We start from the raw sequence: 21,118 nt of genomic DNA, 5'->3' as shown, positions 1-21,118 counted from the left end.
TCCTTGCTTTTTCATATTGCTTCTTGTTCTGTTTGACTACTGAGTTGCTGATTACTCCTATAAATTTATTTGCTGCTTGGGAGGAAAGGTATTACAGGGGGAGGGAATAAGTCACCAAAGAGAATGAGAGTAAGCAGGCAGAATTCAAGGAAGGGGGAATATGAGAATTGAAAATAAATGCAAAGACAGAAGAAAAGAAGAGAGAGAGAAAGGAAACAGAAAATTAAAAAGAATTAAAAAGAAATCATAATCGCAATAATAAAAATGAAAATTAGTATTAAAAAATAAAATAAAATGAATTAAAAAAAATTGGGGGAAAACAACAACAACAAAAACAAAACAAAACCAATAAAAAAAAAAGAAAAAATTTTTAATACATGCAGTCTTAGAGTTCGATTCACTATTCTTCCAGTAGGTGGAGCTGTGCCCACTGGGCCACACTTCTCCTCTCAGTAGGCGGGAGCCAGTCACTGTGCAGCAGCTCTTCCTCCTGGACTGGGCGGGTCTCTAATCCTGAGTGCACCGGTGATGCTCACCACAATATTGGCTACACACCAAGTCTGCTGTTCCTGTGAGCCCTGTTTTCAAGAACGCCTGGGCACATTCTCCCTGTTTGCCATTCCCTTGGACCCTAAGTTTGTAGAGCTTGGGGCTGAGAACCCCCAGCGAATTTGCTTGCCCTCTGGTAGCCACGCCCCTGGAAGCTGGTGCAAGAGACCTCAGTTGTCAGCACTGGTGATAGCGGTAGCCGGAATTCCGCGCTGCGGGTCCGGCGCCACTCCTGATTTCCCCGTGCAAGAGCCGGGCGGGCGGGGCCTTTAGCAGCGCCCGGCAGGCGGGGACTGTCCACAGGAGCGCGGGGTTGGGGGTTGGGGTGGTTGTTTCCAGTGCCAAACCGCCAAAGGCGGCTCACAGAGCTGGGAAGGCAGGACCCAGCCTTCCGTATGCTTGCTGCAATGTGTGAGCAGCGGTTTTTTGGCTGGGCTGGCGGGACTGCGCCCCCGCGGGAGCTGTTCACACGAGCGCGGGGGGGGGGGGGGTCGTTGTTCACAGCGCCGAGCCGGCGGGGGGGAGGGGGTGGTCATTTGCAGCGCTGAACCGCCACTGTGCTAGGCTGGCTGGGGCCCAAGCAGGCTGTGGCCGTTTGTAAGTACGCTGCAAAGTGTGGGCAGCAGCGGGAGTTCGGCGTTGGCCGTGAGTTCCTGCTGAGTTTCACTCGCTGAGATTCACTCGTCTGGGACAAAGTGACCCCTCTAATAGACTTACTAATTCCCGGCAGGTCTCCTTTCAGCGGAATTTTGCTAGAAGTCCCTCAGCAGGCCGCATGCAGGTGAATTAATCGGCCTCTCTGCTCCCGTTACTGCGGAGGCATTGAAAGTGCTGCCTCCTTGCCGGCAGCCATGTTGGGTCCTCCTCTCTGCATTCTTATAGGTTTACAGTTTTAACATAGGCTGGATCTCTAGCAGTGTTTGTATATGAAGAGGTAAGGAGCACTAGGGTATTTCCTAGAGGGTCTGACTTGGTGATAGACAATCTAAGGTTTACTTAAGAGGAGACTGGAGAGAAGGAGGGAAAAAAAGGTGTAGGTCAGCTTTACTTCCCAGCCTACAGACCATATATTTTTTCTTATCACTTTGAATACTTTACAGAATATTAGGCTAACAGTGAACAAGCAATGCCTGCTTATTATCTGAAGCCCAAGGTTTTCATTCATAGATTGTGTCCTAAATATACTACTCCATTCACCTGAAGTTGTGGCCCCAAGGAAGTAGCATGCTTTGAAAATGTCACAAAATTTTGCTTACTCTGAATTGACGGTGTATCTGAACTAGTTTTAGATTGAAACCAGGAGTACAGTTTTATGGGGGACCAGAGGATAACCGTCTACATTGGTGATGTGAGAAGGTAGTTAGGACAACTGAAGTGTATGTAGTTGTCTAGCATAGTATTACTCAGAGCAAAGTCCTAACAGTGAAATTCCATAAATAAAACACCGCAGTGAGTGAAAACTCAATCTAATCAAGAGTAATGCATTTGGCACATGCTGGGATGCCAAACTGCCAGAATATCAATTGACTGTATATGTGTGGGTCTGTTTCTGGATTCTCTCCATTCTATTCAATTAAGCCACTGTGTTGTTGACAATGTCAAATTACTGTAGCTTTATGGTAAGATTTTAATTCAGGTTACCATGTTCATCTTAAAATGACAGAATATTTTTGAATTAGCTTGTCTACTTCTACAAAGATCTTTGATATAATTAGGAAATATATTAGATGTCCAGATGAATTTAGAAAATTGCTACCTTAATGGTATTGAATCTTGCACTTCATGAATATGGTATAGCTTTTCGTTAATTTAGATATTTTCTCAGTCGAGTTTTGAGTAAACAGACTATGTTATCTTAGATTTATTTTTAGGCATTGTTTTCCTAATTGTATATTAGTCTTTTATCCTGCAACCTTGTTAGATATCCAAAATCAGATTTTCTTTTAAAAAAAAAATCTGCAATGGATAGTTTTAGTACTTTTCTGATATCTGCAGTTGTTTCCTTTTATGTCTGATTTCAAAGAATAGGATATCCAGAGCAGTTTTGTATAGAAGTAGTAAAAGCAGAAATATTTGCCCTGATCTCAAGGGGAAAATAACTTAATTTGCTAACATATTTACTAGTAAAGGACTAAGGTTTTGTATATGCCCCTTGTCAGGCAGAAGAAGTTATTCATTCTTACGTGGTGCCAAGGATCATGCCTCAAACATACTAGGCTATTACTCTACTGCTGATCCACAATCCCAAAGTTATTTAATCTTTGCTTTTTACCATTATCTTCAGTAATTTTCCCCCATATTGTAGTAGTTAACATTGATTGCTTTTCAAATGGTAAACCAACCTTTTGTTATGAAAATGAATCCTAGTTGGTCACCAATGTTATTTTTATGTATTGATTTGCTAATATTGTAGTATTTGTCTTCATAGATTAATGTGGTGCTAAAGATCGAACCCATTGTCTCTCATATGCTAGGCAAATGCACTAAAACTGAGCTCCAGCCCCTATGTTAGAGTTCTGCAGAGACCCCTCTATATTTTTTCATATATGTAGTTGTAGATGGACACCATGTCTTTATTCTGGGAAGAAAGACATGGTTTCTATTGGAGTTTTAATCACTAGTACTGGTACTACTGCCTTGTATTACTCTGTACCTAGAACCTACCTTCAGGGGAAAGCTGCTAGAGAAGGGAGGAGAGGCTGCAGAGGAACAGAAAACTCAATCCCATGTAGTTGCCTTTGAAAGTTCCTACTGCACTCCAGACCCTTCAAAGTAATGCAGATAGAGTTTTAAGGAGTTATTTTTTGTAGTTCAACTGGCGGTTTTAGGTTTGATGAACAGAAGTACAGACTGAGTTTACATTGCCAAGTTAGAATAGAAGCTGTGGAATGTAAATTTTGAAGACTTTCTGAACTTAAGTATGTGATATTGCTGGTCCTCTTCAAAACAAATTTATATAATACTAATTGAGCTAGAGCCCCTGAGTCAAGTACATCCAGAACTTCTGAACAGTTCTCCCCAACCATTCACTTTGATGATAGAGTTTCTCTGAGGTTGGAGGGTAAAGAGAGAGGAGTCCATAAATCTAACTTAAAGAAATAATGTACATCCTAATTTGAAATTGGTCTACAAAAATTACCTTTATGGATCCCTCTTTCTGCACAATGATGAATACATATTTCCTCTTTAAATGAATAAAAATCATTGACAGAATAATGTAGAAACTAGTAAAAGTTTTACAAAATGAAATCCTTAACATGCAACTATTATTGATTCCGTCTTTGGAAGCACGTTTTTTGCATATGTACCTTTTGTAGTCCTTAGTTTTCAGGTGCTGGCCACATTTCCTTTGTAAGCAAAACACTCTTAAAGACTTTCTATGCAGTGATTTATGCATGCTGTTTCAGGACCTCTTATAACAGTAGCAGCAATATATAGGAGATATTTGAGCCACATGTTATATGCTGGTACTTTACAAACATTGTTGCACTCAACCCTGCTAGATTATATTTTTTAGATGAGTAAAATGAAGCGAGGACCACCATACTCTTATGGCTTCTCTCTGCCTCACGTGCTGCTCCTTTATTTAACCCTTTTCCAAGGCATGCTATGCCTTAGGGCCTAGTCCTTGAATGATGTCTGTTCTCCCTCTACATTCTAGGTGAAAACATTTTCCAGTTCTATCAATTCAACCACCACCAAAAAGCCACAACTATTGACCTCAAAATTCAACATCCAACTCCACTGGGATATGAGATATCTCAATGTGTCCAAAACCAGATCCATCTCTACACTGTTTTCTTAACTGCATATAATAAAATACATACCAAAAAAAGGAGAAAAAAAATTAAGAAATGAAGACCACTTGAATTACATAAAAATTTCTCATGTTAAAGTAATAAATCCAAGATCAAAAGTAACTAGTTCAGGACATGTCTGACAACTCATTAACATTGGAACAGCAGCAAGAAATTAGGGGTCTAGGTTAAAGTTTCTTCTTTGTTCAAATTCAGGTTCAGGTTCAAAGAAGGGAGAATTGTGATGCTACTTCCTGGAATTCAAGACAATCCATGTTTAACATTGTGGACACACCTAGCTGTGGGGAAGGCTGGGAAGCATAGCATTTTAAAACTGTAGGGCAAAATATTCAGCTACAATGGAACTTCTGTATTAAAGTAAAAGCCCACTGACTCAAAGTCCATTTCTGCCTCTACCACACTCCTTGAATCTGATCCCACTGATTCCTTACTCGCCTATCTAAACCTCTTTCCCCTTAACACTCAGCACTGTAATACTTTTCTTTGTATGTGTGAATATATATATTCTCTCCCACATATGTTTACATAGATTTGATTACTGACTATCCTCCTTACTAGAATAAGACACAGCACTTTGGTTCACTGCCATCTTCCCTCTGAAGAAAGAGCATAAATGAACAGGAGCCAGCTGTGCAAATAGGTAGAGGAAATTTCAGGCAAAGGAAGAGCTAAGTGAGAAGGACCCATAGGAAGTGGAAACAAGTATTCTGAGTTTAGGGCAGTTGTCCAGGGTTTGGAGACCAAAGATAGTAGTAAGGCTGGAATGTATAGTAAATTTAAAAAGTTGAATAGGAGAGCACCAAGAACAGCTCATCAAGAAGGGTTTGCCTGTCCCAGACACAGTAGTGTTACCCGCCTCTCTGGCACCTCGGTCATGTCCAGCCTTTGGAAACTCGAGAGATGGGATATTGAGGGCTACACAGTACCTATTAGCCACATGTTGCCATTTAAATTTAATACATGAAAAGTATATAAAATGAAGAATTCAGTTTCTCAGTCCCATGAGCCACATTGCACGTGTTTAGTGGCCACACATGGCTATTGTCTCCATCACAGCAAGTTCTATTGGACAATGAAGCCAGTCCAAGGAGACACAATGGAGGTTTACTTAGCCTTTCTGATTTTTTCCCTTAACCTTAGAATCATGCTTTTCTATTTAAATGGAAATATATGTGATGCATAGAAAGCTAGCATGTGGCCTGTTCCATATGCAAATATTCTTGTGGATGATATTTTACCTATGACAGAAAACTTGGGAAGGACTGGTAAATCATAAGCTTTCTTAACCTCATTATAAATACATTGCAAATGTAAAAATGCAAAGTGTGGAAGTCATAAATGTGAAAGCGTCTTTCAATTTGTTTTAATAGGTGTTTTCTGTGTCTTATTATAACCTAGGGACCTTGCTGCAAGAAACTGCCTCGTAGGTGAAAATAATATTCTAAAAATCAGTGACTTTGGAATGTCTCGTCAAGAGGATGGTGGGGTATATTCATCTTCTGGCTTAAAGCAGATTCCCATTAAATGGACAGCACCAGAAGCTCTTAATTATGGTAAGAATAGACTTTTTTTTACTTTTTGGCAAAAATAGACTGTATCAGCACAAAACATTTACAGGTAATTATACATTGGGCTGGTTCTTGGATTTTGCTACATACCCCTGTATAACTGTTCAGACCTTGTACTTCGACACGAGCACAAACTTAATTGAAATTACTGATCAGATTTCTAGATTAAAGATCAGTAGATCAAAAAGAGAATTATAAGCACTTATGTCTCAAACAATTGAAACAGATTATCCATAGAATATAAGTGTTGTGGTAGCTCTGGGCCATTTATTTGAATGTCTTAATTGGTCCAGTAACTTCATGTACTGTTAAAGATTGACTGACGTAATATTTTTAGTTTCTCTGGAACTTACATAAATCCTGAGGACAAAGATTGGAATTAAAATAGTGATTTTTATGTGTCATTGTAATTAGAAAGTTTGTATTCTGGTTAGAATGAAATGGGGTAACTACTCATGAGTTTAGCAAAAGAAAAAAGTGTGCTTTAAGTGAAATTAGAAGTTACATTTTTGGGGGCTGGGATGTGGCTCAAGTGGTAGCGCAATCACCGGGCATGTGTGCAGCCCAGGTTTGATCCTCAGCACCACATACAAAGATGTGTCCGCCGAAAACTAAACAAATAAATATTAAAATTCTCTTAAAAAAAAGTCTCATTTAGGGAAATAAGGTCTAAAACAATGGGTATAATGTCTTGAATAAGCAGTAACGTTCCATTTTCAGTCAGCAAATCATGATAAATTATGAAAATAATTTTTAATGCCTAGATAAGGTTTTTAATAGGTGACATTCACGAAATTATATTAAATGCTACTAAATTTTTTACTTTAATTCAGTGTTGGGAAACCACTTCCTTTGTCTAGTTTCAAAACATTTTCTTCTTTTCAAGATCATGTACCCATTTCCTCCCTCTCCTGTTACCTTTCTAGATATTTGAAATGAATAGAATCAATGTGATGGTCTGTATCCTCTTTTCATTTAGTATAATCCTTTTAAGGTTCATTCATCAGTACTTTTTCCAACAGAATATTTCATTCTGTGTGTATACCACAGTTTGTTCATTCATGCATTTGTGTATATTGGGGCAGTTTTCTCCTTTTGGCTATTGTAAATAGGTCTGTATGTATCCAGTTATTCTGAGTATGTACTAGTGTGATCTGGAAAACATATGGTGATTCCTCAAACAGTGAAAACTTTTGAATGTATGTATACTGGCTGGGCTTAATCCAGATACCAGTCCTCACCCTTGGTTTGTCTTTCATTGTGACAGCAAATAAGATTTCTGTGACCTTTTAGTAATTGCAAGCCAATCCACTATTCCTCAGCACCCAGGGAAATGGCAGCCCTGCTAGTTTCCACAGTGGTTTTTGTCTTGAATGGTGGGGTTGTATCACTGAAGTGAAGAATCACAGGGTAAAAGGTTGTAATATTTTGCCCCCTAAAGATTTATCACTAAAACCAAGCCCTGGTTCCCAGATAATCTATATTACAGCCTTTTAAACGTCCTCTTACTAGTACATGATTATGCCTCTTGATCACTGTATTTTAGGTGAATTGTAACTTAAGGAGGAGTACAAAGTTCTTGGATTGACAGTGAAGGACTTTTTTTGGCAGTCTTCCATATTTAGATGAGGAAGGAGTTTCGTATGCAATCCCATGGGGAAATTCCTGAGTCTTCAAGCTTCAGGCAGTCCTGGGAAATTGTGTTCTGAGATGTAGAATTACTGAAGATTGGCTCTAAAAAAAAATCTTCTGAAAGTAAGGATGTAAAGTTCTTGGTACATTTTTCTATTTGGTAAGGCTTCCCTACACTCACTGAGGCCAATCTCCAATGAAGTGTGGGGTTAGAGTACATGAAAAAAAAAAAACCCTCTGATCCAAGAAACCTTTCAAAAGGGTAGGCTTAAGGTGTAGAATTAAACTGGTTTTTACCATTTTGTTGTGTTATCTGCTGTAACATGTAGTAAGCCCGTCTCCTACCCTTATCTCTAACTACATAATTTCCCTTTTTCGAGGCAAATGTACGTATCATATTTTCATCTTGTTCTCAAAGATTTCTTTGGCTTTGATGTGAATATCTTACCCAGCAATTTTTTTTTAAGTTGGAGGTGGACACAATACTTTTATTTTATGTATGTGGTGCTGACGTTCAAACCCAGGGCCTCACACACTCAAAAAGAGTGCTTTACTGCTGAGCCACAGCCCCCCTGCCCAGTAATTTTTTAAAATGCAGAAATTGTAACATGCTTGAACTGTTGGGCCTTTATCACTACCATCCACAGTCACAAGATACTGTGGGCAAAGAGGATACTGATCTCCAATGAAGAAATAAAATCATGTATCAATTATTGATGTCTCCCACTTGTCACCTGGTTATTTGGGGCTGATGTATCCTCTAATTTGATTAATGTGATTTAACTCCAAAAGGCAGAGTTTTGAATGGAGAGTCCTGGATCTGTTACATCATTGACTGCATGATCTTGGCAAGCCTTCTACTCTGCATCTGTTTCCTACTTTGTAAAATGAAAATAATACCCTTTCTCTACAAGCATATTGTGAGAATTAAGAGATAGAAAAACATAAAGATACAACTAACTTGCTCTTATCCTTAAAAGTATCCGGCAATACCAGGTTCAAAATCCAGAACTAGGTTGAACATTTCCACTTCTGGAGTATGATCTTAGTTTACCTATAATGCCTTTCTTGATACCCATCCATATATTATTTTACAAACTATTGGATCATCATAATAGTTGATTTGCAGATAAGAAAACTAACTATGCTGTTGGGTAGCAAGATTTATGTTCATAATTACCATCTACCAAGAGGAAAGCTAAAATAACATAGCCCGAACCTTTACTCAGTCCACTCAAGACAGATCAGTTAACACAGTGCAGGCAGACTCTCCTTTACTTCAAAAATATTCTTTATAGTAATGGTTTTAGAGGAGGGACAGAAACTGAAATCATTTAAGAAACATGTAATTGTGATGGTATGTGCCCTATACATAAAATTAAATATCTTGGGAGAGTCTTGGAAAGGACCTTTCTGTTACCCTTCTTTGATTTCACATCCATCTTGTGTTGATTTCTCTATTTCCTGAAAGCTACCACATGTGTTCTAAGAGCTTATCTTGGTGCACCTGTTTTACTGAGCTATTTTGACAAAACAAGGCACCATGTAATTTAAAGAAGTTGTTTTTCAGTCAGCTATGTTAATTTCCACTCTTCAAAACAGAAAAATATATTTTCTGTAAATCAAACTATCAGCAGAGAAAATGAGACCTTTAAGTACGTAAGAATATCTGTAAACAGTGATGAGTAAAAAAATGAAATTAAGAAAGTTTTCTTATTGCTTTAGGTTTGTTTGCAATTTTAGTAGAAAGAAAAGGATGCAGAAGACAAAATTGCAGGAATCCAACTTATTTAATCTCCTAGGCACTGATGTGTATACATTTACATGTTTTTATATAAACCACCTCACTCATGACACTCCAGGAAAGTAAGCCTGCATGCTGGCTGAAATTTGCTCTTGGTGGGTAGAAGTGATTATTTGATGACATAACTAGTCCTGAAGTATAAAACCAGCTCTTGAGGTCCTTTGGTAAGTTATTATGGGACTGACATACATAACCAGAACCTGTCCCCTCCTTGTCCCTGTGCCTCACCTGGTTATGGTTTGTTGTTCCCCTCCCAGGAAGATACAGTTCTGAGAGTGATGTATGGAGCTTTGGCATCCTGCTCTGGGAGACCTTCAGCTTAGGGATTTCTCCTTACCCTGGAATGACAAATCAACAAGCACGAGAGCAAGTGGAAAGAGGTGAGCCAGAGACCCAGATGGGCAGGGTTCAAATCCAGCCTTGGGGGCAGCAGTGCCAATGGTGTTTCTCCTGACCAGATTGCTGGCAAAGAGGCTATTATGCTATTTAGGTATGTAAGCAGAGAGAACGTAGTACACAATTCTGCTTTTGAATCCCATTGCTTTTATATAATGAAACAGACACTTTGAAGTATCTTGATACTTTCAAAGTAGCAAACTACAAGCTGTTTCTCCACCCCTTCTCTGCTTGGCATGAAGTTGTAGTGCTGTACCATTCAATGTCTTCCGTGAAAACAGGTTACTATTCCCAGCCTATTATTTTTTATTCCATACCAAATACATCTCCTTAAAAATATTACAAAGTACAATGCTGTCTGTCTTTAAGAACTGGAGAATTTTATAATACTTCTGAAGAAATCCTAGGAGAGGGTGGGGTTCTAGACCAGAGCTATAGCATCACCAAAAACTAGTTATTCCTAGCAGGCACTACTGTCATCCACAGCTTCCTCCAAGAGATTTTGTTGAGATGCGGTAATGTACCATGGCCTGAGGCTGCCCAGTGCTGAGAACCTCCCTCTCCCCCACTGGCAGAGTCACACACACGAGCAACACTTCCAGACAGCAGCTTATGACTCATTCATTTTTCCTTCACTGTTGAGCGTTTAAACATTATCTCTACAACCTAGGTTTTCGAAGATGAATTAGAAACTCTGCCCATAGCATTTAATTCTAGCAACTAAAATATGCATTTGTAGTATATCTTCCTGACCATGTTTTTTGAACTAAGTGTTAATGGCTGTGTAATACGATTTCTCTATGACCCATGAGGAGGGAGAATGTACTCCAAAATGAATTTTGTTTCTATTATACCTACAACATAAGGTACTAAAATTTACAAAATGCATATACCCTGTGTGAGCATTCATTTCCTAAGTCCATTCTCATTTCTTTGTTCTTTTGGGTCTTTAGGTTACCGGATGTCAGCCCCTCAAAACTGTCCAGAGGAAATTTCTAAAATTATGATGAAGTGTTGGGATTATAATCCTGAAAACCGTCCTACATTCAGTGAACTTCAGAAAGAGCTTACTATCATCAAAAGGAAAATCACATAGTCACAGTGCCAAGCTCAGCCTTCAAGACTGTCCTCCAGCAGATTAATACTGTTGTTCTCATTAATGATGAGTTTATACCATATTGCTGGCAACCATCCTGTAAGGTTATTATTTTTTTTTTTAACTTTAAACTATGTGAAATGCAGATTTATCCAAGAAATAGTCCTACCAAGGCCTTTTTTGGCTAACCAAGCAATCCTGCCATTTCAGACCACTGTAAATAGAAAAACACAGGTTCTAAACGTGAAAGATTTAAAAAAAAAAAAAAAAAAAACGTCTTTTTCCACACCTAGGACCACTGATGTTTCTCAAAGGTTTTCTACATCAGGCAGTTTGTGGGATACTGTCCTATGCCACAGACCCTACTTAGTTGGTGCTATAAGTTTTCACATTCCAAACACAGCTGGCTTTCTACTCTGTCAAGATGAAAGTCCGTCTGTAAATAGACACTTGTCGGGGGAATTATTTAGAATGCCCATGAGTGTGGGGTTTTTTGTTTGAGTTTTGACAGAAATAAGCCCACTAAGAATCATCATGCTCCTCCACTGTCAATTCCCGCAGTCTGAATATGAAATGTCCTTAGAGCACCCCGTTAAAGGATGTTAGATTGCCGAGACAGCAATAAGTGTAACAAGCAAGGTAGTCTGGGGGGAAAGAGCAGCTAGAGTGTTGCTCAAATTAAAGAAAAATATAAAGGCATGTTTTATAAACCCATGCATGTCCTTTTTAATGTTGTCTGAATTCACCAAAAAGGCCCCAGGAGTCCACAGAGTCCTCTTAATGGCAAGAAAAATTTTCAAGGCTCTACAGGGTGCAACTCCATAAAAGTGACGGTTAAGTGTCTTCCTCATCGAAGGGTCATTCCCCCTAGTAGTACCAATTTTCCAGAGCTGTCAGAAGTCATGGTTCTAGTTCAGTAGTGTGTAGACATACGCAAATATTTGTCAAGTACAAGGCGGTTCAGATGGTTCAGAAATCAAATGAGTACTAATGAGAAAAGAAAGCCCTGATCTTTCTACTTTTCTTTATTTACCCTTATCATGCTTCCCACAAATCTTCAGTAGCTGACAGGTGTGTAAGCACAGTGCTCAAAATGTACCAGCATTAAAACTAGGATTTTATTGAGGTGAATCTCAATGCATCCAGGCAACCTACCCCCCCACACACACACACACACACATCAATATGTAGGATGGGGTAATGGTGGCCTGGAAGTCTTTTAAGTGCTTGAGGCTGTGTCCAGATACATATATCACCTTAGGGATTACTGGGAAGAGCTTAAGAGATAGAACATTTCTTTCTCTCAGTGTTTGCTGCCTGTGAAGACCATTGTGCAAAACTCAAGAGAAGAATGACTTGTGTCCATTGCAAATATCCTTGCAGATTTTGTACACTTTCAATGATTAGTACATTCAGACCAAAATGAAGGAATAATAAATTTGCCTTTAACATTACAAAACAACTTCTTTTTAATTAGCATGGTTCTCCCTGAGGTCAAATATTATAAGTACTTGGAACTTTCTTTTAATAGTATATACCATGATAAAGCACAGACTCGTGCATTAAGTGGACAAGACATTTCTACCCCTTTCCGTACTTCCAAGTGAATCTGTTTTTAATTTTTTTTTTTTAAATAGCCAGACCCTGTTCACTTAGGCTCTCAGCAAGGACAGAGAATAATGGCTCTGACTCTGATTTTGTGAACAAAATCCAAAGCTTAATCCTTGCATTCTGGTGTAAAGAATGAACATGGTATTGATATTTCACTCACTCAGGCTGTTAGAATTTGCAATTCACATCATAACTGTTTAAATTAAAAAAGGTCTTCAAAACATCATGACATCTGCAGCATTTAAATTCTATTTTATTCCTTGTCCTGAAGCAGGCTGTGGTACAGTTCAAGATTAATAACTCATTGGGAGTCTTTCAGGATCATATCAGTTGTATAGAATATTAAATTTAATATAGGCTCATGCATTAAGAAAAGCTTATGCAAACATTTTTTACTGTTAATTTTGTTATGCTTGAAGCATAATTTATTCATCCCTTCTGTCACTGATAATTATTGGAATTATGTACTTTAGGAGGCTAATCCGTACCCAGAAAGCACACAAATACTGTTCTGAATTTGCAAGTTGATTCAGGGGGAAAAGAGGGTTCAGAAATGCACCAAATCCTGTGAATTGTTTAATAAGAAAATAATTGTAACCAAAACTGCCAGTGGTCTGAATTCGACTCTGGTTTTAAATCTTTGTTATATGCAACTCTTAGATGATCCATTGATATCAGTAGTCTATAGCTCCCTTCTTAAGTCCTTAAATGCATTAATCCATGATGGGAGGTGTGGTAAGGACAGGCAGTCTGTTACCTGCACTATCGACCTGGAATCACCAACGACTCTTGTTGGGGATTTTTTTTTTAAACTTACCATTTATTATTAATCTGAAAGCTAAAATTTTATATTCCATGTAATCAAAGTTATATCTGAAAGCCAACATTTTTTTTTCCTTCTGGGAAAATAAATAATATTGGGTTTTAAGTTCTCAGAAACAGATTTTATTTCAGCTTCTCCTGCCACAACGTTCCTAGTGAAAAGACTCATTTATTTCTCTTCTCAAATTTATATTGGCGAGGTTGTAGCTCAGTGGTAGAGTACTTGAAGCCTCACATGCGTGAGGCCCTAGGTTGGATCCTCACCACCATATGAAGATATTGTGTCCATCCACAACTAAAAACGTTCTTTAAAAAAAATTATATATGGGCAGTATAGTGTTCCCCATCCATACTTCACCAATTTCAATATTAAAAGATTTCCTAGTTGATCAGCATACACAGGAGCCTACTTGTGTCAGGTGTTATTCAGGATTACTTAGACAAAATGTCATTGAAATAGTTCTGTTTTCCTGACCTTTACTTCAGTTTCACCATATAGTTTTAAAACGTTTAACTAGTACCACTAAAATAAATTGAATGCCATTTTTGTGAAGCCAGGGTATGTAAAGTGTTCTAATTGTAACATAATACACACTGAGTACCTTGTAAACAAAAATTAGAATGCATGACACCTAACTGAACCACAGTGACATACAACACAGATTTGAGTTATACCACTTGAGATGCTTTAAGACTGCATCTGAACAGATTTCCTAGTATGTTTCATGTATACTATTTACCTGATATCACCAAGGAGCCTTGGTGGGGGATTTTTTTTTTAAATCACCATTTATTACCAATCTGAAACCTAAAATAATTTTATATTCCATGTAATTGAAGTGGCTGTGTGTCCTCTATATAGGATTGATATCTGAGAAGAGTTGCCTCAAACCTCTTTTTACACACACTCCCTTTGTCCCATCAGTGATATAGATGTTTCTCATCATCAACAGAACTGGTTGTCCTGTGTATTCTGAGTCATGGAAAGACCAGCATGTAAGAAGTCAGTCCTTTCACAAAACAGAATACTGAAATATTAAAAGACCATGTTTTCTTTATTAATAATCTCAAGGGGAATCAAAGATTTTGTATGAAAAGGAGATAATATTTCCAATATAGTACTAAGTTAGCATGAAAGTTTACTATTAAAGTGTTACCTCTTGTTACTGACTTGCTTATACATACCAGAAGTGTTTCATTAAAGATTTTTCCTCTGGTTTTGGTTAGTTTCACATCTTGTCTAAATACTATCATTATTTGGGAAAATCCAGTACTATGTTCATTACTGCAAAGATTTAAAAAGTCAGGATTTCACATACCAAAATTACCTACTTGAAGGAGTTAGTGATACAGATTTAAAGTCCCATAAAATTCTCCTTTAAAAAAAATGCTCTAATATACAAGCTACGTATCTTTGCCATAGTTTAGTACCCCTCAAAAACCATCTTGCTTCCTCATACTGATTCAAAGATTAAACTCTGAATCAGTAAATATAGGCATTAAGAATCACTTAGCTACACGCAGATGCCTGGGTGGTAGAAAAAGCCTGCTGTACTAAATTCTCAGTCATTTTACTTCTGCATAGTTTAAAGAGCAGGGGCTGCAGTCTGTTGCTCAGGTGCTGAGGCAAGTGTATCCTACAAGGTTGAGGTTACCTATGGAGAGTACAACAAATATATGGGCAAGGTCACTAGGGAGCCTGAGGAAAGCGAGGCCAGATCCTTTCCTACAAAAAATAAAAAAGATCTCTGCAGCCAAAAATTAAAATAAAAAAAAGCAAAAGAGGTTACCTGACAGTGTGGGCCTTTGCAGAAGCAAACCAAATAACCTCCCTCGTATTCAGAGTAATTTCATGTCCCCTGGTCAGATTATCCCGTGTTGGGTGGCATTCTTATTGTCCTCCCACCTAATGGATTTGGTAACATGTGTTCAAACATATCAAGGAGGGTTGTGGCTCAGTGGTAGAGTGCTCGCTTAGCACTTGTGAGGCCCTGACTTCGATCTTCAGCATCAAATAATATTTTTTAGTTGTAGTTGGACATACAAATAAAAAGGTAAGTACTTAAAAAAGATATATCAAGGAAATCATTCCATGTCATCTTTACATTTGTTAATAAAAACTTTCGTTTGCAATGGAGCTTTAACCTGGGCTCAAGTCTCTCGTAAGTGGCAGCTCAATCACATCTACCCTGCTTCACGTCTTGATCCAGGTAAATTAAGTGGCTCCTAGAGTGACCCACAAAGGATCTTGCTCTGCTGAGCTCTACTTTGGGTAAACAAAGAATTCAGCAGGTAAACAGGGAAAGTTAAGTAGCCATGTCCCTCATCTTTTACCCATAACAATTATGTGAAAGGAATCTTGGAAGTATCCTAAAGCCAGTCAGAGCGCAGTATGGCTAAAGTAAGACAGAGGAAGATACATCTACGAAGGAAGGTTGAAAGGAGATGAAGGGCTACAACCAAGGACCAATACAGGATGACTCCAAGGCCAATCTCCCACCAAATCACTACTGTCACCAAGGGAAGCCAGTCCCCAGATGGGGGTTGAGGGACTTCCTGATGCAGGTTATTAAATATTACGTGCCTCTCAGGTCTTTATAACGCTTTCTTAAAGAAAAACCCATACTCAGTTTGGTACCCTTTATGTGTACACTGTTTTGTGGCTCTGTCCTCTCAAGTAGGATTGATATCTGACAAGAGCTGCCTCAGCCCTCTTTACAAATTCCCTTTGTCACACCAGTGATATTTTAGATGTTTCTCACCAACAGAACTGGTTGTCCACAGTAGTATTCTGAGTCATGGAAAGATCAGTATATAGGAAGTCAGTCTTTTCACAAAACAGAATACTGCAAAATGAAACAAAAGACCATGCAAATTTTGGGAAGTAGCTGCAGTTGAATCATAGCGACCCTTGGCTGTTTCCTAAGGCTGTAGACATGGTGGTTCAGCCCATTACCTAAGCAGTGGGCAGCTGAGAGTGTACACAGCTAGGATAGCAGCAATGCGAGAAAATTACTGTGAAAGTTCCCGTTTTTATTAATGAAAAAGTATCTTACAGGTGTGCTTTGTGACAAGGCAGATTCAGCATCCCTCCTTGCCAGAGACCCTCTTTGAACCCCAAATGAGAATATTTGGGATTCAAAAGTGATTCAAAACTTTTTTTTTTTTTTTTTTTGAGGGAAGGGTGTACTGGGAATTTAACCCAGGGGCAATTTATCACTGAGCCACATCCCAGGGTCTCACTAAGTTGCTGAGGCTGACATCAAACTTGCAATCCTCCTGCCTCAGTCTCTCAAGTCACCAAGATTACAAGTGTTTGCCACCATATTTTATTGAAATCTTGAATTTGTGAACATTTTCATCGAGGCGATATGTAAGTGTTCTCAGAGTAATAAGTACTAAGTGATAGAAATGACCCTAGAGGCTGCATTTATTTCTCCTCAGCTTTCTTTGTTCAGGAACCTTTTCTTGAACATCTGCCTTGTCAGGTGCAATAAACACTAAGAGGAGCTCATTTTCCTGGTATTTGTTATTGACTTACGGTTAGTATTTCCTTTTCTCATCTTCTGTTTCTCAGCCTTTTGCTTTACCAAAATAGAAAAGTCTTTATCCTCAACTTGCTTTGAATGTCATAATTTGTCTTGACCAAAAGAGTTTCTCAGGTATGCAGGACCCCTTGACTTATGGGGAACTCCCAGGTTTCTATGTACCAAGCCTGGTCACCTGCTCGGTATGTGAGTGGCACCCTTGCATTCCCAGCTTAGAATACAAAGATGACCTGGTTGTAGCCTTTGCTGGGGAGACAGGATGGTTAAGGTAGCAGATGTGAGATGAAAGGCATTTTCAGTAGAGGCTCTTGGGAGATTTCCTTGGGACAATGATTATTTTGAGTGGGTGTGTCCAGGGACAGAGACTTTAACTTGGGCAAGTAAGCTGATCAGATGACTGTCCTCCACCCCCAAGGAAATATTGAAAAACGAACAATACTTACTTCATCTTAAACCCCTATGTGTATTTGATTCTTTTATTCTATTTTATGGAAGTCTTTTTGTTTATACTCCTCATAAAGCAAATGTCTAAAAGTACTTTAGTTGCATAGTGTTACATCATTTTTCATACCTTCAGAAAAAGGGAGATAATATGAATACTTAAGTTCAAAACAAACCAGTCTATCCATAAATACAGACTCCAAAACACCACTGTATTAAAACATCAGGTCTGTTCCACAGTTCACCAAAGTAGTTCTTTTCACAAAATGCCAAACCTCAAACCTTTTTCCTATATGCTGGAAACATCTTTCGTATCAGAATAAGCACATAATAAATGCCACCCAAAGCAGATTCTAAAATGACATGTGAAGCTAGATTTACAACTGTAACCACCAAAGCAGATAACAGAAACGCTACCCTTTTGTTTTCAGTTAAAATACTCATACAAAACTATGACCATTAGTCAATTCACCCCATCACAGGACATCAGACCTTATTTTGAAAGCCTAGGTCACGTATCAGTGGAAAATGTCAGCAATGTTCTGAACAAGACAGGATAAGTGTAAGATGGCCATAAGAAAGAAATCCCAATTCCCACTTCTGAGCAGCAAAAAATCTGAGCATGAAAAAAGAAATTGCATGCGAGTCCAAACTATCAATGTCTTCCTCATGTAGTTCTTATCAAATAATAGAGCCTCATGTTCTTTGAGGTGCTTAAACAATCTTTATAAAGAAAAAAAAAAAAAAAAACCTAAATTTTCCTCAGGGGCAGCCCTGATCTCTGACCTGGATTCAGTACCTTGGGGGGCTGGGCTGGGGTTGTGACTCAGTGGTAGAACGCTTGTGTAGAACATGTGAGGCACTGGGTTCCAACCTCAGCACCACATAAAGTTATTGTGTCCATTTACAACTAAAAAATGTTTAAAAAAAAATTCCTTGGTTACTGAAAGGGAATCTGTTTTTAGTGGAATTCTGTGTAAGAAGACCATCTTGACAGTTGGCCGACTTATCAATCCATGCTTTTATTTTTAAACCCATAAAACAAGGTGGGAGCAGAATCAAACACCATTGTATGTAGGAATTTTTCTTACAAATAATTAACTTGGTAGAAATAAGCTTACCTGACTCCTCTTAAGAAACCCTAGATTTGTGTACACAAATGTGGAGGGCCTGAGCCTAGAGCCAGGCTTGATAAGGCTCTGGATCTCTCTAACCCAAAGGATAGCAGATTTTATATTTGGGCTATAGGATGCTGTGGAGACCCATTGCTGCTGGTTTTATTTCCCATGCTTTCACCACACATGTCCAATTCCTCCTCAGATTCTAGGTCTTTCCCACCTACTGTGTACAAAATACATACTCTTTCTACTGGAATTCAGTTTGGGGCTTTGTGGGTCAAGGATATTGGTTCTATGACTTGTAGGTTGTGTGTCTGTTTCTTGGTTTGGCTTCTTCTGGCACATGCCCTAAAAGACTTGAACTGTTGTATTTGTAACCATATGACTGCATAGGGTTAAGGAAAACCAGATAAATACAAGTGCATGAAATCAAGTGACCCAAGTCCCATGAATAGCCCCGACTTCTCCAGAAACACAAGCAAATTGGAAGCAAAGACAAAAACATACAAATGGTGCCCATACCATTAAACTGTGGAGGCCACCCTCCAGACAGGCACTGCCATTCCTGACCCAGACCCACAGCCAGTGGTTATAGCCATGTGGTTTTCTGAGTTGCTTTCTCTTTCCTTCACTGGAAGATGACATAAGGGCGGTGAAGGGGGGACTTGGGTCTGCCCTCTGCCACCTGTGGTGTAGATTTCCATCTGTAGGCAGCATTTTGAGCAAAGCACTCCTACGGTTTACAAGATTCCTTTAGTGCCAATATATGATTATCTTGATGTCAGGTTAAAGCACCTTTAGCCTTTTTTGTTAGTTTAAAATAATATATTTTTGAAGTGGACAAAAGAAACACTGGAAATAGGGTACTTCTTCTGGAAAGTTCAAGTGTAAAACAAGATCTCTGGTGGATTCATCTGGCTTTGTAAACAAGTCTGAAATGAATGCTAAATATATAAAGCAGTTTATCATTTTTAACTCAGATCTGTATTTAACACTTATTTATTTGTTAGTTTCTACATTCAAAAGAAATACACTTTGAATTTTGGCTAACATTGTAGGATGTTTTTAAATTGTTTTCTACATTTTTAAAACACAACTTCATCATTTTTGTAAACTTAGGCCTTTTTTAAGTAGCCTCCTTTTCTTTTCCAGTAGACCAATTACCACTCATGGATCTGCAGAACTTTTTTTTTTTTTTACTGTATTCTTATAATAAATGTAAACTATTTGTAGCAAACTGTGCCTTGTCTTGTTTAATCTTTCCATCATGTTTACATTTCTCTTCCATATAAATATGCTCTAAGTAGAAGAAACGGAAGGCAAGATTTCCATGGTAACTGCCCTCCTAGGGATGTAATAGTACATAAAAATTATTAGCTTTCAGTTTCTCTGTAATTAAACTGATGAGTTCTGATGGTAATGGGTGTGTGCTGCTTATAGTCCAATCACTGTTTTGTTTAGAAATCAAAACTGCAACGTAGTTCAAGTTCAGTTCTCTGTATGGATTGGCTATTGGCCAGATTTTTCTTGTATTTTTGAGCTTGGGGTTTTATTTTATTTTTCATAGGAGGATTTGTTTAGATATAATACAGGATTTAGGGGAGAAAGGTGGCTGAGAGGGATGTTTGAAAACAAGCTGCAGTGGCTACTAAAAGGTGTAGGTATACATCCTTACCTGTCTCTGGTACAGAGTTGAGTGGTCACAGAGCCAAGATGCTTGACTTCCATGTAGCCACCAATCAATACCCTTCCTAAAACCGCATGCTGTTATTTACACAGATTTTGGGCAATGTACCAAATTTGATCATTTATTTACTTTCCCTGAATTAAACCAAGCTCTTTCCTCAGCCCTGATCTTGGATTAGAAAAGTTAACCCTACACTGCCTCTGAAAAGCACAGGTGCTTAGTGTTTGTGGGATGACCTGCAAGCTTCTTAAGATAGGTAAAACAAACCCACACAATCCTGAGCCTCCTGCTTCTGCAATAACCTGACCAGACCTTTGTCCCTGGGCTCTTCCTTCTCACCAGAGCTCTTAAATTTGGCACTCTCCTCAGCAGATTTCTGGCACAGAATCTCAGACAACCTATGCTTTTATTGACTTCAATTAATTAGGACCAGGTGTATCCATCACCAAGCAAGTTGGGCTATCTGAAATTCATTCCCTAGGATAAATGAACAGCGTCCTTGAAATCCCTGGAGCTCTTGTGGTGTTTAAAGTCCTGCACATCACTGTGTACTCCCCCTCTAGCTGGTGATTTCTTCAGGCAAATGGTGGTGGTATTGCTTGAAGGATACACAGGTCAGAACTACATTTTATTAAAAATGTTTGGTGGCCCTTTAACTGGAAACTGAGTCAATAAAATGGTTTTTCAAATTCCCCAGATCTGAAACACATGAACTGGCCAACACACCTCGGTCAAACTCTCAAAATTACACATAAATAAGGCTGATGGCATCTGGTGTTGTCACAAGCACCAAGGGGGTTGCTGGAAAACTTGGCCTCTTCTCCCTCACTGGACATTCAATATAAATTTAAATGAGCCATATCACTGTCTAGTCCACAATTTCCTCCCCTGTGAGGTTAGATTCGTAGTAAGCATTTTTCCCTTTCTGGGAAGAGAAGGTAGCTTCCCATCACCTGCTCTCCCTTCCTGAAGACATCCTGATTTTTTCCAGGGGAACTCTCACTCTAGCAGAAGGTATGCTACTGATG

The 21,118-nt window shown here is 38.7% G+C and overlaps 1 protein-coding gene across 4 annotated transcripts in view; it reads left to right on the top strand.

Annotated features, from left to right (window-relative positions):
• Positions 1-17,306, top strand: part of Fer (FER tyrosine kinase) — a 413,495-nt gene extending 396,189 nt beyond the window's left edge. For all 4 annotated transcript variants that reach the window (XM_076856939.2, XM_076856936.2, XM_076856937.2 and 1 more), the window contains 3 exons: positions 5,766-5,920; positions 9,629-9,751; positions 10,721-17,306. In XM_076856939.2, the coding sequence (XP_076713054.1) occupies positions 5,766-5,920; positions 9,629-9,751; positions 10,721-10,863 (421 nt within the window). In that variant the 3' untranslated portion in view covers positions 10,864-17,306. The remainder of the gene's footprint in view (positions 1-5,765; positions 5,921-9,628; positions 9,752-10,720) is intronic.
• The last annotated feature ends 3,812 nt before the right edge of the window (positions 17,307-21,118 follow it).

Source organism: Callospermophilus lateralis, chromosome 5 (genome assembly GCF_048772815.1).
Source record: "Callospermophilus lateralis isolate mCalLat2 chromosome 5, mCalLat2.hap1, whole genome shotgun sequence".
NCBI lineage: Eukaryota > Metazoa > Chordata > Mammalia > Rodentia > Sciuridae > Callospermophilus > Callospermophilus lateralis.
Note: the sequence above shows the minus strand (reverse complement) of the source record. Positions and strands in the feature narration are given on the sequence as shown.